The 17,456-nt window shown below is 34.6% G+C and overlaps 1 protein-coding gene across 5 annotated transcripts in view; it reads left to right on the plus strand.

Annotated features, from left to right (window-relative positions):
• Positions 1 to 17,456, plus strand: part of PPP3CB (protein phosphatase 3 catalytic subunit beta) — a 50,069-nt gene that overhangs the window by 11,097 nt on the left and 21,516 nt on the right. For all 5 annotated transcript variants that reach the window (XR_011048113.1, XM_068399941.1, XM_068399943.1 and 2 more), the window contains exons 2-9: positions 1,811 to 2,011; positions 4,149 to 4,273; positions 7,516 to 7,627; positions 8,518 to 8,663; positions 13,985 to 14,124; positions 14,222 to 14,299; positions 14,398 to 14,492; positions 16,162 to 16,287. Coding sequence is in view for 4 of the 5 variants with exons in the window: in XM_068399941.1 (XP_068256042.1) it covers positions 1,811 to 2,011; positions 4,149 to 4,273; positions 7,516 to 7,627; positions 8,518 to 8,663; positions 13,985 to 14,124; positions 14,222 to 14,299; positions 14,398 to 14,492; positions 16,162 to 16,287 (1,023 nt within the window). In the remaining variant the exon portion in view is untranslated. The remainder of the gene's footprint in view (positions 1 to 1,810; positions 2,012 to 4,148; positions 4,274 to 7,515; positions 7,628 to 8,517; positions 8,664 to 13,984; positions 14,125 to 14,221; positions 14,300 to 14,397; positions 14,493 to 16,161; positions 16,288 to 17,456) is intronic.

Raw genomic sequence — 17,456 nt, forward strand, 5'->3', positions numbered from 1 at the left:
TTTTATTTCATTCTTGCAGAAGTGGTATGCTTTTGGGTTTTTTTTGGGGGGGAAGGTGTTAGATTAGTTTTATTTCCTGTAATCCTGCATGAGTGCGATGATATTCTGATGCACTGCTTAGTAGCAATTTTGGTGTATCCTCTTCTCCCGTGTCCCACATACATATTTTATTTGTGCAGTAATTGAGCTGCCATTGTTTGAGTTCCTGTAAGCTGCAGGCCATCGAATGTGCTGTCTGGGCAGTTGCTGACCCTGGTTTGGTCCGCAAACTCAGACCTCTCATCTGTTCCACTTCTTTGAGATGTGGATCACATATGGCTGCTTTTGACCCATGAGTCAGAATCTGAGGTTTTCTGATACTTCCAGTAATTTCTAAAGTTGTGTCTAGTATATGGACAGCCTCTACTCTTAGTTTAATCTTTTTAGAGACAGCGCAACAGGAAAATAAGGAAAACAAGCTTAAAGAAGGAATTTCAGCCTACAATGGCAATGTTGTAGGCTCCCAAAATTACAGTTTTTTCTGATAGCATGGACTTGTTCTGCTGCTTAGTCAGAGGTTTGACAGAACTTTAAACTGGCAGAGTCCCTCCTGCCCTTTTCTGCCCTTCAGGGGCTCAGAGCACACGGGTGCTGCTCTCCCTTCACCTTCTCCATTAATGCTGTCATAGACCTCTGTTAGAGTCCCGCTTAGTTTTCATGGTTTTAGGCTGAAGAATCCTGGTCTACTTAGTTACTCCTGTAGCAGAGATCATTCTAACTTTTTGATTTCCATTATTGTTTCTTGAATCCTTTTTAAATTATTCTTTCTTTTTAATAAGGTGGGAAACCAGAGTTGCATACTAGATCTATCAGTGGCGTAATTGCATCTTCTTTTGTTTTCTATTTGCTAATAATTCTAAACATTCAGTTGTCTGGGTTTCTTTGACTTGTCAGCGTTGAGTATTTTCCTAGAACTATAGGAAAGACCTTGCTTCTGAATAGTAATAATAATTTTATAATCTGTGATTTTGATATGTAAAGTTAGGATTTATTTCCTTCATTAATTTGCATTTATTAATATTTAATGTGTTATATTTTGCTGAGCCACTCAGTAGCGTGGACGACTTCAGTAGCTCTTCATAGCCTGCCCTATTCCTCATTGTCTGGAATACTTACTGTCACCTGAAGGCTGCATCACTCCATGAGTTACCTTCTTTTCAGTATAATTTATGAATTTATTAAATAGCACATATTCTAGCAGGCCTCCAGTGACCTTCCTCCTTTCCAGGTGCTGGCCATTACCTCCTTTTATTTCTAGTCCTTTAAACAGTATTGTGTCCTTTTCTTGCTAGCTTTAGATTTGTTTTGGTGGGTTTTTTTGTTTGGTTGGGTTTCCTTGTTTTGTTTTTATTTTGAGGCTTTCATGATGGGCTTATTTTAAAATGCCTTTTGCAAGTCTTGAGTGGATATTAAATGGATCTCCTGCATTGTCAATACCTGTTGAGTCCTTCAGAGAATGGCAGTATATTGGAGAGAGATGATGTCCCTTTGCAAAGGCAGTTTTGACTCTTCCAAATGTTGGACATATTATTATGCCTTCTAAATATCTGTTTTATAGTTTCTACGAACTTGCAGATTATTATGTTAATGTTTTTAAATACATACGCAGATAGCACTATTCCACACAGCTTTTAATGTTGTCATCAAGTTGGTTGATTGAAAGACAAATTTGCTACTTTGGATAGCAGCTATTTGATAGATCAAATCCTAGATGGAGTATATTTTTAAAATAGCATTGTTGCGACTGCTGTTCCTTCTTTCTAAATTTTAGCTGTCCCTTTTCCACCAACGCATCGCTTAACATCTGAAGAAGTGTTTGACACAGATGGAAGGCCAAGGGTTGACATTTTGAAGAACCACTTGATAAAAGAAGGTCGAGTGGATGAAGAAATTGCACTTAGAATCATCAATGAGGGTGCTGCAATATTACGGAGGGAAAAAACTATGATAGAAGTTGAAGCTCCAATTACAGGTAATATTTCTAGATAATTTCATTGATAATTAAATTTGAAAAAAAAATGGATTTTTTCAGTAGTAGAGTTTGTCTTAAAAATTGCTAAAATAAAATTTCTGTATTATTTTATTGAATTAACCCTCACAACTGCATTTGCTTAACAGTACTCAAATGGTCTGAAAAAAATAGGCTGCACATTATTTTGCAAAATGAAGGCATTAAACCTATTGGAAAACAATAGTACGATTGGTATTAAAATGACAAAATAGAAAGTAGTTAAATGCTGCTGGATTATGGATTTCTAATTCCTGCAATGTTGTAAGTGGGAATAAAGACATCTCTCTGGAACTGAAAAATTAACTCAGAATTATCCTGAAATCTAAATATGTGAAGAGAAGCTTAATGCTGTGGTTTGAAGCAAAAACTGTGAACTGGAATTCTGAGTGAAAAATACACCTTTATAGTTCATCTGTAGGTGAGACTGACGATTGCATATAAAACCATGTTCTTGTGTTGAAGTGTTGAAAGATTGTTTTAGCATCTTTAATGCACTAGGACCAGATCCACTGTGATACAAAACTGATTTTTAGGGTTTTTTGGAGTATTTTCATGGTTTGACTAGTTCTATTTCTGTTTGACCTGGTGAAAGGTGGAATTGGTGTCCTTTAGTACTTTTATTTATAAACAATCCAGACTCATAGAAAATAGTTTATGTTGCATGGCTGTTATTTATGATAATTAAAGTAAATTTGTTTTTTTTGTGTTCAAATAAGATTTTCTTTCATTTGAATGTGTTTTCTTCTAATGGACCTATATAAAATTAGTGTCTGAAAACCTCCTTTTAGGGCATCAGCTTGCTTTAATTTGTTAGTATCGGGTAAATTAAAACATTTAAACAGTACATCATTATTATTGATATTTTTTTTAAAAAATGAATGATTGAAATGGTGGAAACCACTAAGTGAGTGTCTAAACTCAGTCTTTTGAAGCTCCAGGTAAAGATCAAAACTACAGTGTTGTCCACATGTTTAGAATTTTTGTATTTCCATTTATTCAGGTAGTTACCCAGAGCTACTGGTACATTGGCAGCTGAAAAAGAAGGAAAGTTCTCGCAGTGTTTGAGTTGGAATCTTAAGAAAAGTGACATAAAAGAGGACACATTCCATTTAGTCTAATATTTTGTAGGTCATGACCAGTGGTGTGCTCCAAGGGAATAACAGCCTTTTAAAGTGTGGTGTGCCATATCCAATATTTCATTCCAAAATTAGAACAACTTTTTTTCCTCAAAAAAATTTACTGATAAACTCTGAGAAGCAGGAAGATGCTGTCAGTTGATCAGTTACATTTTGCATCAATGGAAGGCATAGTCTCTCAAATTTGTATTAATTGTTATGAGCAATATGTCATGCAGAAGTGAGAAGGCAGCTCCTGACTCCCATTGAGCTGGGAACTCCTGTGGAAATGAGGAGTTAGGAGCAGTTGTCTCTGCCATACTTCTTTTTTTTTTTTTTAAATTGTGAGATGACCTGGCTTTGCTGTATGCTCTCCGAAGTCTTCCCATCTGCTATCTTTGGCACTTGTGCCTTAGATTGCTGGTGTTGTCCTGTCTCATATTCTAAAAACACAAGGAAAATCCACTGTTTAAATAGTGAACATGGTTATTTGAAGGAGAAAAGTAGCTGAGCAAAGAGAAAATATGATGATATCAAAAGGTATGTTAGCCTGACTCAGAAACAAAAGCACACTCCCTGCTTTTTTCAGTCGCACATGGACACAGCAAGTTGTTGCAAAGCAGCAGGCTTTTTCAAATATGCATACCAAGGGGAATTTGCAAAGATATCTAAGGGGTTGGGGAGGACAGTAAAGAGCTGCTGACAGCTTTCAAGACCTCAAAGCTCAGTGTATTAACTCTGTTTGAAAAATATTCCACAATCTGCTAGGCTCAAATAGGGCTGTCATCAGCGTTGTCACAGGTAGTGAGGACCAGATCTTAATGAAAAGCAAAGGAGGAAGCTTCAAAAATTTGTTATTCCTGCTTTATACCTGCCTTTCCTCTTAATTAGAAGTACTTCGTGGCTGTTTACGTAATTATGACTTAGTAACTTTTCTGTTAGATTTTTTTTTAAATTAATTTGAACAAAATTTTTGCTTGCAGTGTGTGGTGATATTCATGGCCAGTTCTTTGATCTAATGAAGCTGTTTGAAGTGGGAGGATCACCTGCTAACACAAGATACCTCTTCCTCGGTGACTATGTAGACAGAGGTTATTTTAGTATAGAGGTAACTGAATATATTAATCTGTTTTGTCCTAAATTTTTCTATAAGCACACTTTCACAGAGGTTTTCAAATGCAATTTTAGGTCTGCTGTAACATGTGAATGTGTTCTTCCTTGCTGTGCTTTCTCCTATGACAAAGGCCTGTTTACAGGAGGATATTGACCAGCCGTTTGAACTGTCCTATTGAAATCACCAGACTTACTCATTTTTCCTCCTCTTTCTTTAGTTAGTTTTTAAAAAGTTGAATTCTATAGCATTATTATACATAACCCTGCTTCTCTGGTAATATGCAGGAAGGTGTGTTTGTATGTTTTTGGAGAACAGGTGAGTCATGACTGCAAGGTCTTTTAATTTATTATAGCTGTTTATCTGTATAAAGTAAATTCATTTTACTTATGTAATCAAATGTTTTAAAATAATTATTAATATTTTTCTTTACTAAAATTCTGAGGGTGATTATAGATATTCCCTAAGGATGAGCTGTGTTTCTACCATTAATTTTTCAGGTATTTTTAATTCAAATAATTTTTTCATTTTCAGCATGTTTATTAAGTATGCTACATTCTAGAGATATTCACTTATTCATATCAATTGGTTTGAGAGCTAGGATTTTTAAGTTAATCATTCTTCTGGAACCAGCTTGGAAAGTGCCTCAGTTTAGGATCTCTTCATAGATACCAAATCTAATAGAGTGGCATATCATTTGAAATAGTATTTTGCAAGTCATGGTGTATGAGACTTCATTTCTGTATTAAAATTATGCTGTTCTAATAACATGTGTGGGTATATACTGTGAAGGGCATGCACAATGCCTTTTGGGTTTGTTAGGGATGGTAGACAAACAGGAGATGGAGCAAGAGCGATTGCCTCAAAGTCATTTATAAGGAAAAATTTCAACAGACATTCCCTGTTTATTAATTCAATCTTCTTGGCCTGTTCTTGATGAGTATAAATAATGTAATTGTCCTTGAAAAGAACATTTACATAGCAACACTATGTGTTAATATATCAAAACATGCTATGAAAGCTTTTCAACCATTACACTTACAAAAAACTTCTGAACAATGGATGTTCTTGAATATAGTAATAAGAACAGGCTCAATTTTTTTTCCTCATATTATTTTAATTTAATTCTTAATATAATATTTGGAATGCTAAATATACTTGCAGAATATGTAAAGATATGCTAAATATACTCTTGAAAACCACTCCAGGACTCTTAAAAGGCTTGTCTTTCTTCATTGAGATAATCTGCTCTCTTCTATGCTGAGTGGCTGGTGGAACATCAGTGAAGTACATGACAGATTATCTGAATGAAGTTGAATTGCTGCAAGTGTGGGGCTATGCTTTGTGGTCCAGTGGAGAAAGAAAAAAATAGTACATGAAAATCAACCATTTTTTTTCCATTTTAACCTTAAAAAATTTTTTCCTACATAAATTTTTGCCTTAATTAACATTTAGGATGTTTAAGTTGATATCCAAGTATTTTCATATATGGTTACTTTAAAATCTTTTTTAGTGATTGACAATATCATATACTTTTGGTAGAATGTTTGACTTTTCACAGAAAAGTTTTCTAAAAATGTGCAAACAGTGAAATTTGATTTTTCACTAATAAATTCTTAATCAGTCTGTCCTGAAGCATCTTTAATTGCATTGATACTTTACTCATAACCCACTTCCAATTTTAAAATGTCATAATTTCTAATAGGAAAGATAATTACATGCTACCGTGATTGTATATAACAAACTGCTGGGATCAAGATGGAGTCCTTCACATAAGCGTGTGCGAATTCTTCTTTTTTTGTACTGGAAGTAACAGGACATAGAGAACTCTTGACATTAGTCTGTCTATATTCGATAATAAAAAATAAAAATGCCAGTACAGGAAAAGAAAAAAAAAAATTAATTTTGGACTTAATAGGTAAGAATGTGCAAATCTCAGCAATTTAATCAAATGTAGTAACCATTCACTGGAAGGAAGGGCACTATTTTGCCACTTTTCTATTAAGTGTTTTCAAGGTTGCCAGCTTTTATAAATTTTTCATACAAACTGACTTAACTAAAACAGTTCACAATTGTAGAATTTGCCACATTAATTCATGTATTCATTTGATGATAAGCAGTTGTTTTGTAAGAAACTGGTTATGCTCTCTGCTGGGAAACAGTTTTAAAGAGTCTGGGGACTTTGCAATATATCAGGATATTTTAGAGTTATAGAAACATCGGGAAGCAAGTGGTATCATTAGAAAAAATACTATTTTGCATATTTTTACTAAGAAGAAAAACTCAGGAATTAGTTTAGCTGAACTTCACAATAGAAGTCTCTGATGTGTTTCTCCATGTTTGCTGTGTTTTTTAAAGCGTTCCTTTTTTTCTTCTTCATGTACTTACCATTCTATGCAAAATAATTTTGAAGAATGATAGCTTCAGGGTACTGGTATTGATTAAGAACAATTATAACAACTTGCAGGTGACTTCAATGTAGTCCAAAACTTCTGGGGTTTTGGGATTTCTGTTAAAAAATACAAGTTAAAAATACAAGAATCAGATTTGAAATTTAAGAAATACATTTTGGGCATTCAAGACTGCTGGGTGGTAACAGACTCTAAACTGAAAAAATTGTGCATGTTCTGTAGCTCTGTCCTCAACTCTGTTTGCAGCTGATGTTGCAATAATAATCATATATGGAAACTCAGTATAATTCTTTGAATTTGCTTCTTGAACACTGAATAAACAACCAGCTTTCCCGGTTTTAGGGGGAAAAAAAGGTTTACTCTGTCCATTCTTAGTTTAGAAACGGTATCCAAATGATGTAGTTGACTTTAATGTAAATAGTTTTGTGGGGTTTTTTTCTTCAGTATCTATTAATAAATGTCTACTTTCCTTCTTATGCCAGTGTTCAGAATCATATTACAAAATCACATTTGAGACACAAACACATAATTTGTCTAGATGAAAGTGTTCTGCAGTATAATTCTGCTGAGTTTATTCTATTATTGAGTGTCCAGTAAATATAAATATTTTTTAAGCATTCTGTGTGTCTGTTCTTAAGAAAAGTAATGAGCAATTTGCATAACTCATATCTAGAACTGGACTCGGGGAAGTCATGCTGTATTTTAAAATGGCACATTAAGCTGTACTTGCTTTTGAAGCTGTTAACATTCTTATTCAATATTTCTCTAATAATTGTTAAAGTTCTTATAAACTAGTGTATTTTACTGGATATCTTTGTGTTTCAACAGTGTGTGCTGTACTTATGGGTCCTGAAAATTCTCTACCCAAGCACGTTATTTCTTTTGAGGGGCAATCATGAATGCAGACACCTAACAGAGTATTTTACCTTTAAGCAAGAATGTAAGTACTGTCTAAAAATGTAAAATTAGCTTACTTCCAACCTGCTGTTCTACGGTCTGTCATTTTGCTTGAGAGATATTTGCCTGTTAGTTTAATTAAGGTCTTGCAAATGTTTGGAGGCCCCATTGACTTCCATAGAATTGCATGCAGTTAAGTGTGGCATTGGACTGCAAGTTACGTAGAGGACTGCTGTCTCTAAAGATAACATTATGGAGTAAATTTTGATATATCAATCCTGATTTTAAAGTCCTGGAGAGAGGAAAGTTATTTTGCTATCTCGGCTGTAATCGGGAGTGCAAAGTAACTTGCTGAGCAGCGTTGTTGAAGCTAGCAAGAAAACCCTACTGCTGAGCAATTTTTCCATTTGGGGAATTGATTTCAGCTGCACTAGTAAGATAACTCTTTTGGTGATGGAAGCTGTTCCTCCATTTGAAGGCTTGTGTAAGTATTGATCCAGTGATAAATGGATTGTTTGCCCTGGTAGAACCCTCTTTGATGTAGGTAAAAGTGGTGTAATCTATAGGCAGTTCTTAGCTTTTCACTGTAAATGAAAAATCACAAACTTCTCAGTAGTATTTTACACTGAAGTATGCTGTATAACTGTATAACGCAAAATAATTTGTGATTTTTTAAAAATCAAAAATAGTATCTCCACACTTGAGATAACAGAAGAAGAAATGAAAAAAGTTTATAGTGCTCGAAGAGAATATGTCTTAGAAATGTGCTTGCTGTTGTGGTGTTTAGAAATGCTCATTTAAACCCAAAAATATTCATTGCTTTGGGTTTTTTTAAGCATTCACTTTAAGATTTGTTCTTATAATTATGATCCACTAGATTACTTCTTCCATGTAATACGAATTTCTTAATGTTTTATATTTTCTTTCCTGCAGGTAAAATAAAGTACTCAGAAAGAGTTTACGATGCTTGTATGGAAGCTTTTGATTGTCTCCCTCTTGCTGCTCTCTTAAATCAACAGTTTCTTTGTGTTCATGGTGGACTTTCACCAGAAATTAATACACTAGATGACATTAGGAGAGTGAGTATTTTGGGTATTTGAAAATATGGAAGCTTTTGATTGTCTCCCTCTTGCTGCTCTCTTAAATCAACAGTTTCTTTGTGTTCATGGTGGCCTTTCACCAGAAATTAATACACTAGATGACATTAGGAGAGTGAGTATTTTGGGTATTTGAAAATAAGTGGAAATACAGATATTTATATGATACTACAGAAAATCATGTTTGTGAAATTGTCAGTATATTGTTTTCTGTTCTTGTCTCTTTTGGAAGTGTAAATCAGGAACTGAAATGTAGGCTAAGCATTATCATAATTAAACACACTTGGGTTATGTAGTGCATTTTCCATTAGTAGATCTCATTGGGACGGCTGGGACTGTTACAAAACACACAAAAAACCCCCTCAAAAATTCTACATAGTTTCCTGAGCAGGTAGTACATGGAAAGAGCTTCGTAGCCAATCGAAATAATGCTTTGTATTTCTTTCCAGATAAGAGCTAGCGTTCTCATGGCTTTCAGGAAAAAACTTTTAGAAGTTAATTGTAGTCTTAAAATTCTTTGGTGTATCAAACATCGTATTTCAGTTATTCTTATATTTCTTTGAAAACTGGGGTTTTTTTATTCTCTTGATCCTGTAGATTTGGGTTATGAAAGAGTGAAATTGCAGTATTTAATAGAAATTCAGATTGCTATTTAAAATGGCAAACTTGGTAGGCATTTGAGTAACACCTGTGGAGTGCTTCTCACTGTGGTGAATGTGCTGAGTATATTGGTAAGAAGAATGAAAAAAAGTTTTAAAAATTATCCAATGGAAACAAAAAGTAGTGGTGCAATTTAAAGGGGAGAAGATTGTGGTGACGTGAGGTATCTGTTTCTGATAACTTGGTTTCAACTTGCATGATGTGCAGGTGAAGATTGTATCGGATAGGAATTTTCAAACTCAGCTGCTTTCCTTTTTGCATACTCCTTTTTGACTTATTTTAGTTAACTTAGCTGACATCTTGACTGTTGCATTTGGAAATCAAAACTATTCCTGTTATGATGAGTAACAGCTAAAGTGTAGTTGTTTTCAGCTTAAAATATAAACAGGTGGTTCTAAGAAAGCTTTGGGATTATAGGTGTGGATGGAAGAAAAAAGTTGGTTTTCCACATATGGAAGGTATGCGTTGGCCTATTTCAAAAAAGATCTAAATATCAGAGAGAAAGAAATTCTATGTTCCTAATTTAGTTTTATAGTATGTAAATATTGATGTCTCATTTTGTCTTTTATCTTCATTTATTGTATTTCTCATTTTCTTAGCATGTTGTCATGTACTGAATTCACCAGATTTTTTTGTACTGATTGGACAATTTCAGAGGCTGGAGTGTCAGCTTATTTCACTTACTATACTGTCAAGCAGAATGGTGTGAGAGGAGAATAAAATGGTAGAAACAGAGAGGAAGCAAATTTACAAGCTCTGTGGTGTAAGTGGGAAAATGTACCAAGGCACATTGCATTTTCGGAGCAAATACTGACGTGTACAGAAATGTATATGCATTGTGCAGAGAAAGAGAAGTAAGAAAGCAAAGCAAGTAAACGGTACCATTCTGAGAAGGCCTTAACGCTTCTCACATTACAGATGAAAAAAAAACATGGTCAAAGCTTTTTTGGAAAATAGTGTAAAGGAAACAGTCTGGAAAAACACTTTGGAAAGCCACTGTCATAATAGGATTGTGATTCATTTTTCTTTTCATCTCAGTCTTGCAGCTAATCAGGTTTCAAAGTGTTAAGTAAATTTCATTAAAAGGTAATTCTGTCGTCTTGGCCTGTACTTTCATATGTGCTGCTATAACGCTCTAGGCTACATTAGGATGAAATATAAGCTTGTATGTTTACGTATGTATATATGAAAATCTGCATCGTATATTGCTTCTGATGAAAGCCATGTTTATAAATGTAAGGCAGTGTTATTAGAACTGTTCTTTGGGCCTTTTTTGTTTTTTTAAGAATCATCTGGTAACTTGGAAAAGGCACTATTCATGGGCTGGCAGCAGCTTCAATAGCTGCATTAGAGCTTGGCATGCACTGATATTGTAAATGTATTTAAATTAAATGGGTGATGTGAAATGCTCTTTTTATATATAGGAAAATATCATATACTTGTGGTACAACTGTGGTGTGTGAAATGACTTCTGTAAACAGTCGAGACAATTGTATAATATTACAAGCCTTCTGGTTTATTAGCTAAGTTCTTATTAAGGAGAGATTTTCTCTGCAAACGTGTAGGAATAATCATCTGGCATAAGAAGGGAAATCACAGCTCTATAAACAGTGTAGGAATCACCTAAGAAAAACAGAAAAATTCTGTGCAGATGCCACTTCTGGACGAAGTCTTTTGTCAGTATTATTGACATTCAGGAAGGTGGTTAAACTACACAAATTACATGATTATTTTTGCTGGCATAAATTTATTTCCAGTAGAGGACAGCTGTCATAGTAGCTATGACAATAAAGCCTAACCAGAAAGATTGCTCCGAGTGCTTCTTATTTCTGGGAAAATGGAAGTTTGTGAAACTTGCAGTATTGTGATTTTTATTCTTGAACTTTGTTTACACAAATGTTCTGATTGTGTTGGTAAAGAGTGTCTCTTTCAGACACATGTCCATCAACTTAGAGGTGTTGTTTAATTGATTTCATTTACACTGCCAAGGCTTCTGCTGAAACTGAATTCCAGGAATGTGATTTTAAGACTAGTGATTTATAAGGAGGGAAGTGTCCAGATAGGATTATGGGGACTCTTGATTTAAAGAAGACAGACAGAGAATTTTGTTCCTCATTTACAACAGATGGTCATTCTTTTGTTTAGTTCTTGGTAATACTAAGGCTTGATCAGCAAAGTGCCTTGAAATATATGGGGGTGCCACTGGGAATCTGTCTTTATAATACCTTGCTTCCTTCCTGTGGTCTGCTGAAATTTCTTTTTTCTTTATATAAGATGACTGCCATTCTTCACTGGCCTTCACATTGTTTTTAGGGCTTTACTATGTGATAGTTCTCAGGAAAATTAGAACAGATTAATTAAAACTGGTGTCTGTATCTTCAAGTATGTGAAACTTCTGTGAAGGTCTTTTGCCTCAAAAGTAAAATAGTTTTAATGTGCTGTACCTTGATCTACCTCCAAGGTTTTGCTACTCCTGAATTTGAACATCCATGTGGAGGTATGATGCACTTCAGTTTGGTAGCCCTGGCTGCATAATAGCTAGAAATTAATTTAGATTTAAATATCTTATCGTATGTATTAAAAAATATACTACCTATTTCCTTTTTAACACCAGGTGTAGTGATTCTTATTCTTGAATAAAATTGTCTTTCTGAGTTACCTTAATCATATTCAGAACTATGTTAAGCTAATTTGTATTGAGATTCTGTTTTGCTGTAGTCGCAACATATTCAGAAATAGTTAATCAGTAACAAGTGTTTTGAATTGACTCATGTCCTTTGTTAACTTTCTTGCTGTCCTGGTGTAGAGAAACCCTTGAGTTGATTATTCTGATTTGATAAATGTAGTTCGGGTTGAGTAGCTGGCAGTGACATTGCCTTAAATTTTGACATGTCTTGAGAACCATGCCAGTTGGTAGACTGTCTAGTGAAGGAGACACTGATTTCTTGTGTATGTAAGTATATTTAATTTTTACAAACTGACCTGCTTCCTTCAAGAAATGGCTACATTATTGTTCCAATGCTATGAGAAGGTAGTTTGGGAGAGAGGTTCATTGCTTACAGCAACCAAAACTTTTTATTTATAATGTCTCTATCCATTTGGCCAAAGTCATAAGGAAAATCCTTGAAGAATAACTCAAGAAAATTTCTTAGAAATGCTTTCTAGACTTTTAGCCTTCTGTATTGCAGGTAATGTCAATTGGCAAACAATTGAATCTTCCTTGTGTAAATGCTTCTGTTAGCTTCTGGACCCAAATTTGTTGCTGGAGGTTTAGAAACTTGATGGTTTAATCTACAGAAATTCAGGTACTTGCAGAAGTTGATGGACTGACTTCTTCAATCTGAAGAAATATTCCATACCGGGATTATCATCCAGTGTGGGAAATGCTAAACCACTGGATTTTCAATATTGAATAAATTCCAACAACAACTTCAGTTAATACCTGCCTTGCCATTATCTGGCAGGAATTTGTAAAGATCTGGACCTCTCCACTTATGTTACAGGTGGCAGCCTCGGGAGCTCTGATTTTCCAGGGCATGAGAGAGCTTGGCACTACTGCTGGTTCCATATTTGAATGGATTCCTATGGACCGTTAGACTCAAATTCACCAGGTGCTCACCAAACCTCCCTTCGAACCTGTCATGAAGAGATAAGTGTTCTTTAGTATCATCAAAGTCATCTTCTTTGGTATGGGAGGTAAAGTGAGATAAATGCACTGTCCATCAAAGAACTGTTCCTACATTTCTTGGATAAAATCATCTTGTGAACAAACTCCAGCTACATAAAGATGAAATAAACTTTACATTGAATCTGCGATATCTAATTTAATTTCTGGGACATCAGAGATTGATTGACTGTTACTTACTTAAGCAGGGTATTTTCCTTTTATGTTAACAAATGTGCTGTCCTCCTTCCCTCTGCCCCTTTTCACTGTGGTTACTAGGAAAGTTGCAGGCTGCTAAAGCAGGTGTTCCCAAGTGGAAATCTGTAAAGAAGCAGCTAGAGAAAAGAAAACAAAGATGTCTCCCAAAATGCTTGTGGCCCATTACACCAGGGCTATAGCTGAGAAATAAAGCCTGTATGAAAGAAGTCCAAGACAGCTAAGCTAGTCACCTCTTCATTACATTGTTAAACGATCCATTATGGAGATGGGTGTTTCAGGGTTTTTTTTTTTTTTTGGTTGGGTTTCTTTTTTTTTAAAATGATGTATTTAGTCTCTTCTAGTCAGTGCTAATTATTCATGCTTTTCTTGTATAATTCCTGTTTTCTGTACTGTTTCTCTTTGCTAATTCCTGGTAGTGTCTCCAGATTGGTAGATATGGCATGTGCATGAAAAAGGACCATTTTGTTCCTTGTCTGTAACTTGACCTTGTATTACACATGTCCATCAGTCTGGAATTTATCTCCTTTCTTTTTACAACTAATAAATCTTATTGCTCTTAACAGGTTTGGTTCTTTTGGCATGCCTCTGCCTTATTTCATGAGGAAGAGAGGAAAAAATATACAGAAACTACTTCTCTTTTATATGGTTGGGATTTATTCTAAAAGTGCTTGGTATTGATGGATATGTAGTTTAACAAATGTGTAAAATTTACTGATTTAATATTAAAAGAGTGTTTGTGCTGTTGCCTTTTCTCAAACAGTTAGATAGATTCAAAGAGCCTCCAGCATTTGGACCAATGTGTGACTTATTGTGGTCAGATCCTTCAGAAGATTTTGGAAATGAAAATTCACAGGAGCATTTCAGTCACAATACAGTCAGAGGATGCTCATACTTTTATAGGTGAGAGTATGCAATGATCTGTTTGATGTTTTAATGCTGACTCTTGCTGCATATTTTAAGAGAAATTCTTTTACTCATAGTTGTTTTCATTTCACAGCTATCCAGCAGTTTGTGAATTTTTGCAAAATAATAATTTGTTGTCAATCATTAGAGCACATGAAGCACAAGATGCAGGGTAAGTACTTTGTGTCCTTCAAGAAATTATTCACAGTGTAAAATAAAAATTAATTGCTTATTGCTGTAAGATGTAAAATAATCTATTTGGTTTTGCAGTTATAGAATGTACAGGAAAAGTCAAACTACAGGGTTCCCATCATTAATAACAATTTTTTCAGCACCTAATTACCTGGATGTCTACAATAATAAAGGTAAGAACTTGTTATTAATAACTGTATGTAATAATGAAATAAAAATGTCTTACTAGCTAAGTCATCTAATATCAACATATTTTTGCCAGGACAAAAAAAATCCAATAAAAGTTATATTATGAAGAAGAGCACATGACATAAATGACTATCTCCTCTAAGAGTACCTTGAAGCACAAGTGTGGGCAAACATTTCCTTTGTATAAGTTGTTGCTGTTTAGTACTTATAAATGTATCACCTGGTGATTTCCAGTCAGGCGAGGCTTTCCTGTGCTGTGAGTTTTCACTCCTCTGGTTGTCTTTAGTTAGTGAACTAAGGAAGGGAGGGAGGAAGCATTGATCAGCAGTCTATGCATAAGGTAGTCTGTGTTGTGTATGGTGGCATCTGCGAGTCTAATTGTGATGGTACAGGGCCGTAATGACTGTGCATGGGAGATCAAGAAAGAGCAAGTACTGATCTAAATACTGATCACCATTGGAAATGTTATTAGGGAGATGTAAACAGAAGGAATTAATTTTTGTCCATCCTCTGCTAAAGATAAAGTTGCATGGAGAAGCATGCTTAATAGTGTGGAGAAAGATCTACAAATGAGAATTACAGAGAAGAGCTTAGCTGTGAATTAATATTTTTCATAGATGAGAACAAAGTTCAACAGCAGACATAATTAAAAATAAAGCCTGCTGAAATTCAAGTATGACATTAAAGTATGGCATTTCAAGTATGTGATGAATGAATGATCTCCAAATGTTCAAATAGTGTTCCTTTGAAACCAAGACCTCTTTTCTATGAAATACAATATTTTCTCCCACCCACCTCCAAAGAACCACCCATACCACTTATGCAGGGTGATTAACTGTATAGAGGAAAAGATGTGCTGTTGTCACTTACACTAATTGTAAAGTAAAGGAGAAATAAAAATAGCTTCAACTGGTTTTTTACATTTTTTTTACCATCTCTGTGGATGTTGCATTTTAAGAATCCTTTTTCACATCAGCTATTCCCAGTGTAATGCAAGCATAAGTGTGGAAAAATGCAATCAACGCTTATTTGGCTTTAGAATGCTTCAGTTTTTCTGTTTTATTTCTCTGTGCTTCCCCTTCTCCCTGATCTTTAGATTTCTATGGTTTTATTCCAGGCTTACAATGTGGGAAGACACATCTGAAGAATAGGTCATGTTAAGAGGTGTAAGGGAGGATGAAAGGGCAGCTGAGCCCCAGACTACAGGGAGCATCATCCTCTCAGGACCATAGTTTGCTTTGCTGGATCCCTAAGCCACTTTAGATAATTCCATAGTAGTGGTGCCTGGCTAGCAAGTAAACCTGAATCTGGATATACTGGATATACTGCTGTTCTGAGTTAGGATTTTGTTAAAGTTGCTGGAATTATACCTTTTCAGGACATTTTAAAATCTTTGTTCATTATAGACCTATAATAGGATAGTACAGAACTATATTGACATATAACGGTACCTTAAACGGCAACATGTGCAATAAAAATCCAAAGTTCTCTATCAGAAATCTGTGCTGTAAATACTGTGAAAAAGAGAATGGAGTATCTCTGGGATTATTTTATCTATAGTATAAAATAGAGCTAAAACAAACCTGTGACCTTGCATTTGTGGTACTCACAAGTTTTAAACATTCTTTTCAAAATGTCTGGATTTTATTTTAGCTGCTGTATTAAAATATGAAAACAATGTGATGAATATTCGTCAGTTCAATTGTTCTCCTCATCCTTACTGGCTACCAAATTTTATGGATGTTTTCACATGGTCTTTGCCATTTGTTGGAGAAAAAGGTAGGCAAAAGTTACACATCAATAAATATCTTTCCTATTTCTCCCGGATTGATGTTGGGAATATTTTTTTAAAAATATATTTACCAATGAGAGATTAATTGCATAATTTTTGTGAAAATGGGTATCTGTATTTGTCTTTATCAGATAGAAGATTTGGTGGAGTTGTTAAACTGATTTGGAGGGGTTTTTTGGCATGTGAAAATGCCATTTCTGGGAAAGGATAGACTGAAATACAACCTGTTCTACAGATTTTGGTTATTTCCTTCACCTGCTTTAGTCAAGATAGTTAAAACTACATCTAATAAAGCAGAGGTGTTAACAGAAATTATAATTTCCATTGAGGGTGTATACCTGCATTGTTAAGCAGTACCTTTGAACTGCATTTGAAGTCAATATGAAAATTGTTCATATTCTACAAAATGCTAGGTTATATATATTATTAATCTTGTATAGTTATAGTTATAAATTATATTGAGATGTTCATGTATTATTTTAACTTTTCTATATAGTTATAACAGATCGACCTTCATTAAAGATAACTTCAGTTATAATGTTTCTTGTAAAAAAGATAATTTAGCACAGATCCTCTTTTTTTCTTTTTTTTTTTTTTTCCCCCTAGAGTTGGTAACTGTGAATCTAGGACACTGGGGCTCCAAGTAGTCTTCAGTTAAAAAGCAATGAGGTTAGAGGCTATTTGGGTCTGTTTAAAATCCTTCCACGACAGGAACTGCTCTTTTTATAAGAGAGATTTGGAAAGCTCTTTAAATTTCTTTGAAGAGTATTCTCGAGATGATACATTTACAGTCATATAAACCTAGGGTTCTAGATTTGTTTGTTTTGTCTTTAGTGAGTAGTTAAATGCAAATAACTTGGCCACTTTTTAGTGTGGTTAACCCACTCAACAATTCCTTTATTTTTAAACGGAGGGGCCTGACATTTGAAGGTAGATTTTTGTTTTTATCTCTCTTCCCTGATGATGCATTAGATAACAGTTTCAATAGCAAAGGGTTAATACTGTTTGTTTTGCTTTTGTAATGATGCTAGTAATGAGACACCCAACTACTGTTAAATAAGTTGCTCGTTGACCTGCTATGTGCTTAAGACTGCTGGAATTATGGCCCTTGTAGTTTGTCTTGCCTTTGGACAAATACATGCTTCCACTTTTGATG

Source organism: Nyctibius grandis, chromosome 4 (assembly GCF_013368605.1).
Source record: "Nyctibius grandis isolate bNycGra1 chromosome 4, bNycGra1.pri, whole genome shotgun sequence".
NCBI classification, from domain to species: domain Eukaryota; kingdom Metazoa; phylum Chordata; class Aves; order Nyctibiiformes; family Nyctibiidae; genus Nyctibius; species Nyctibius grandis.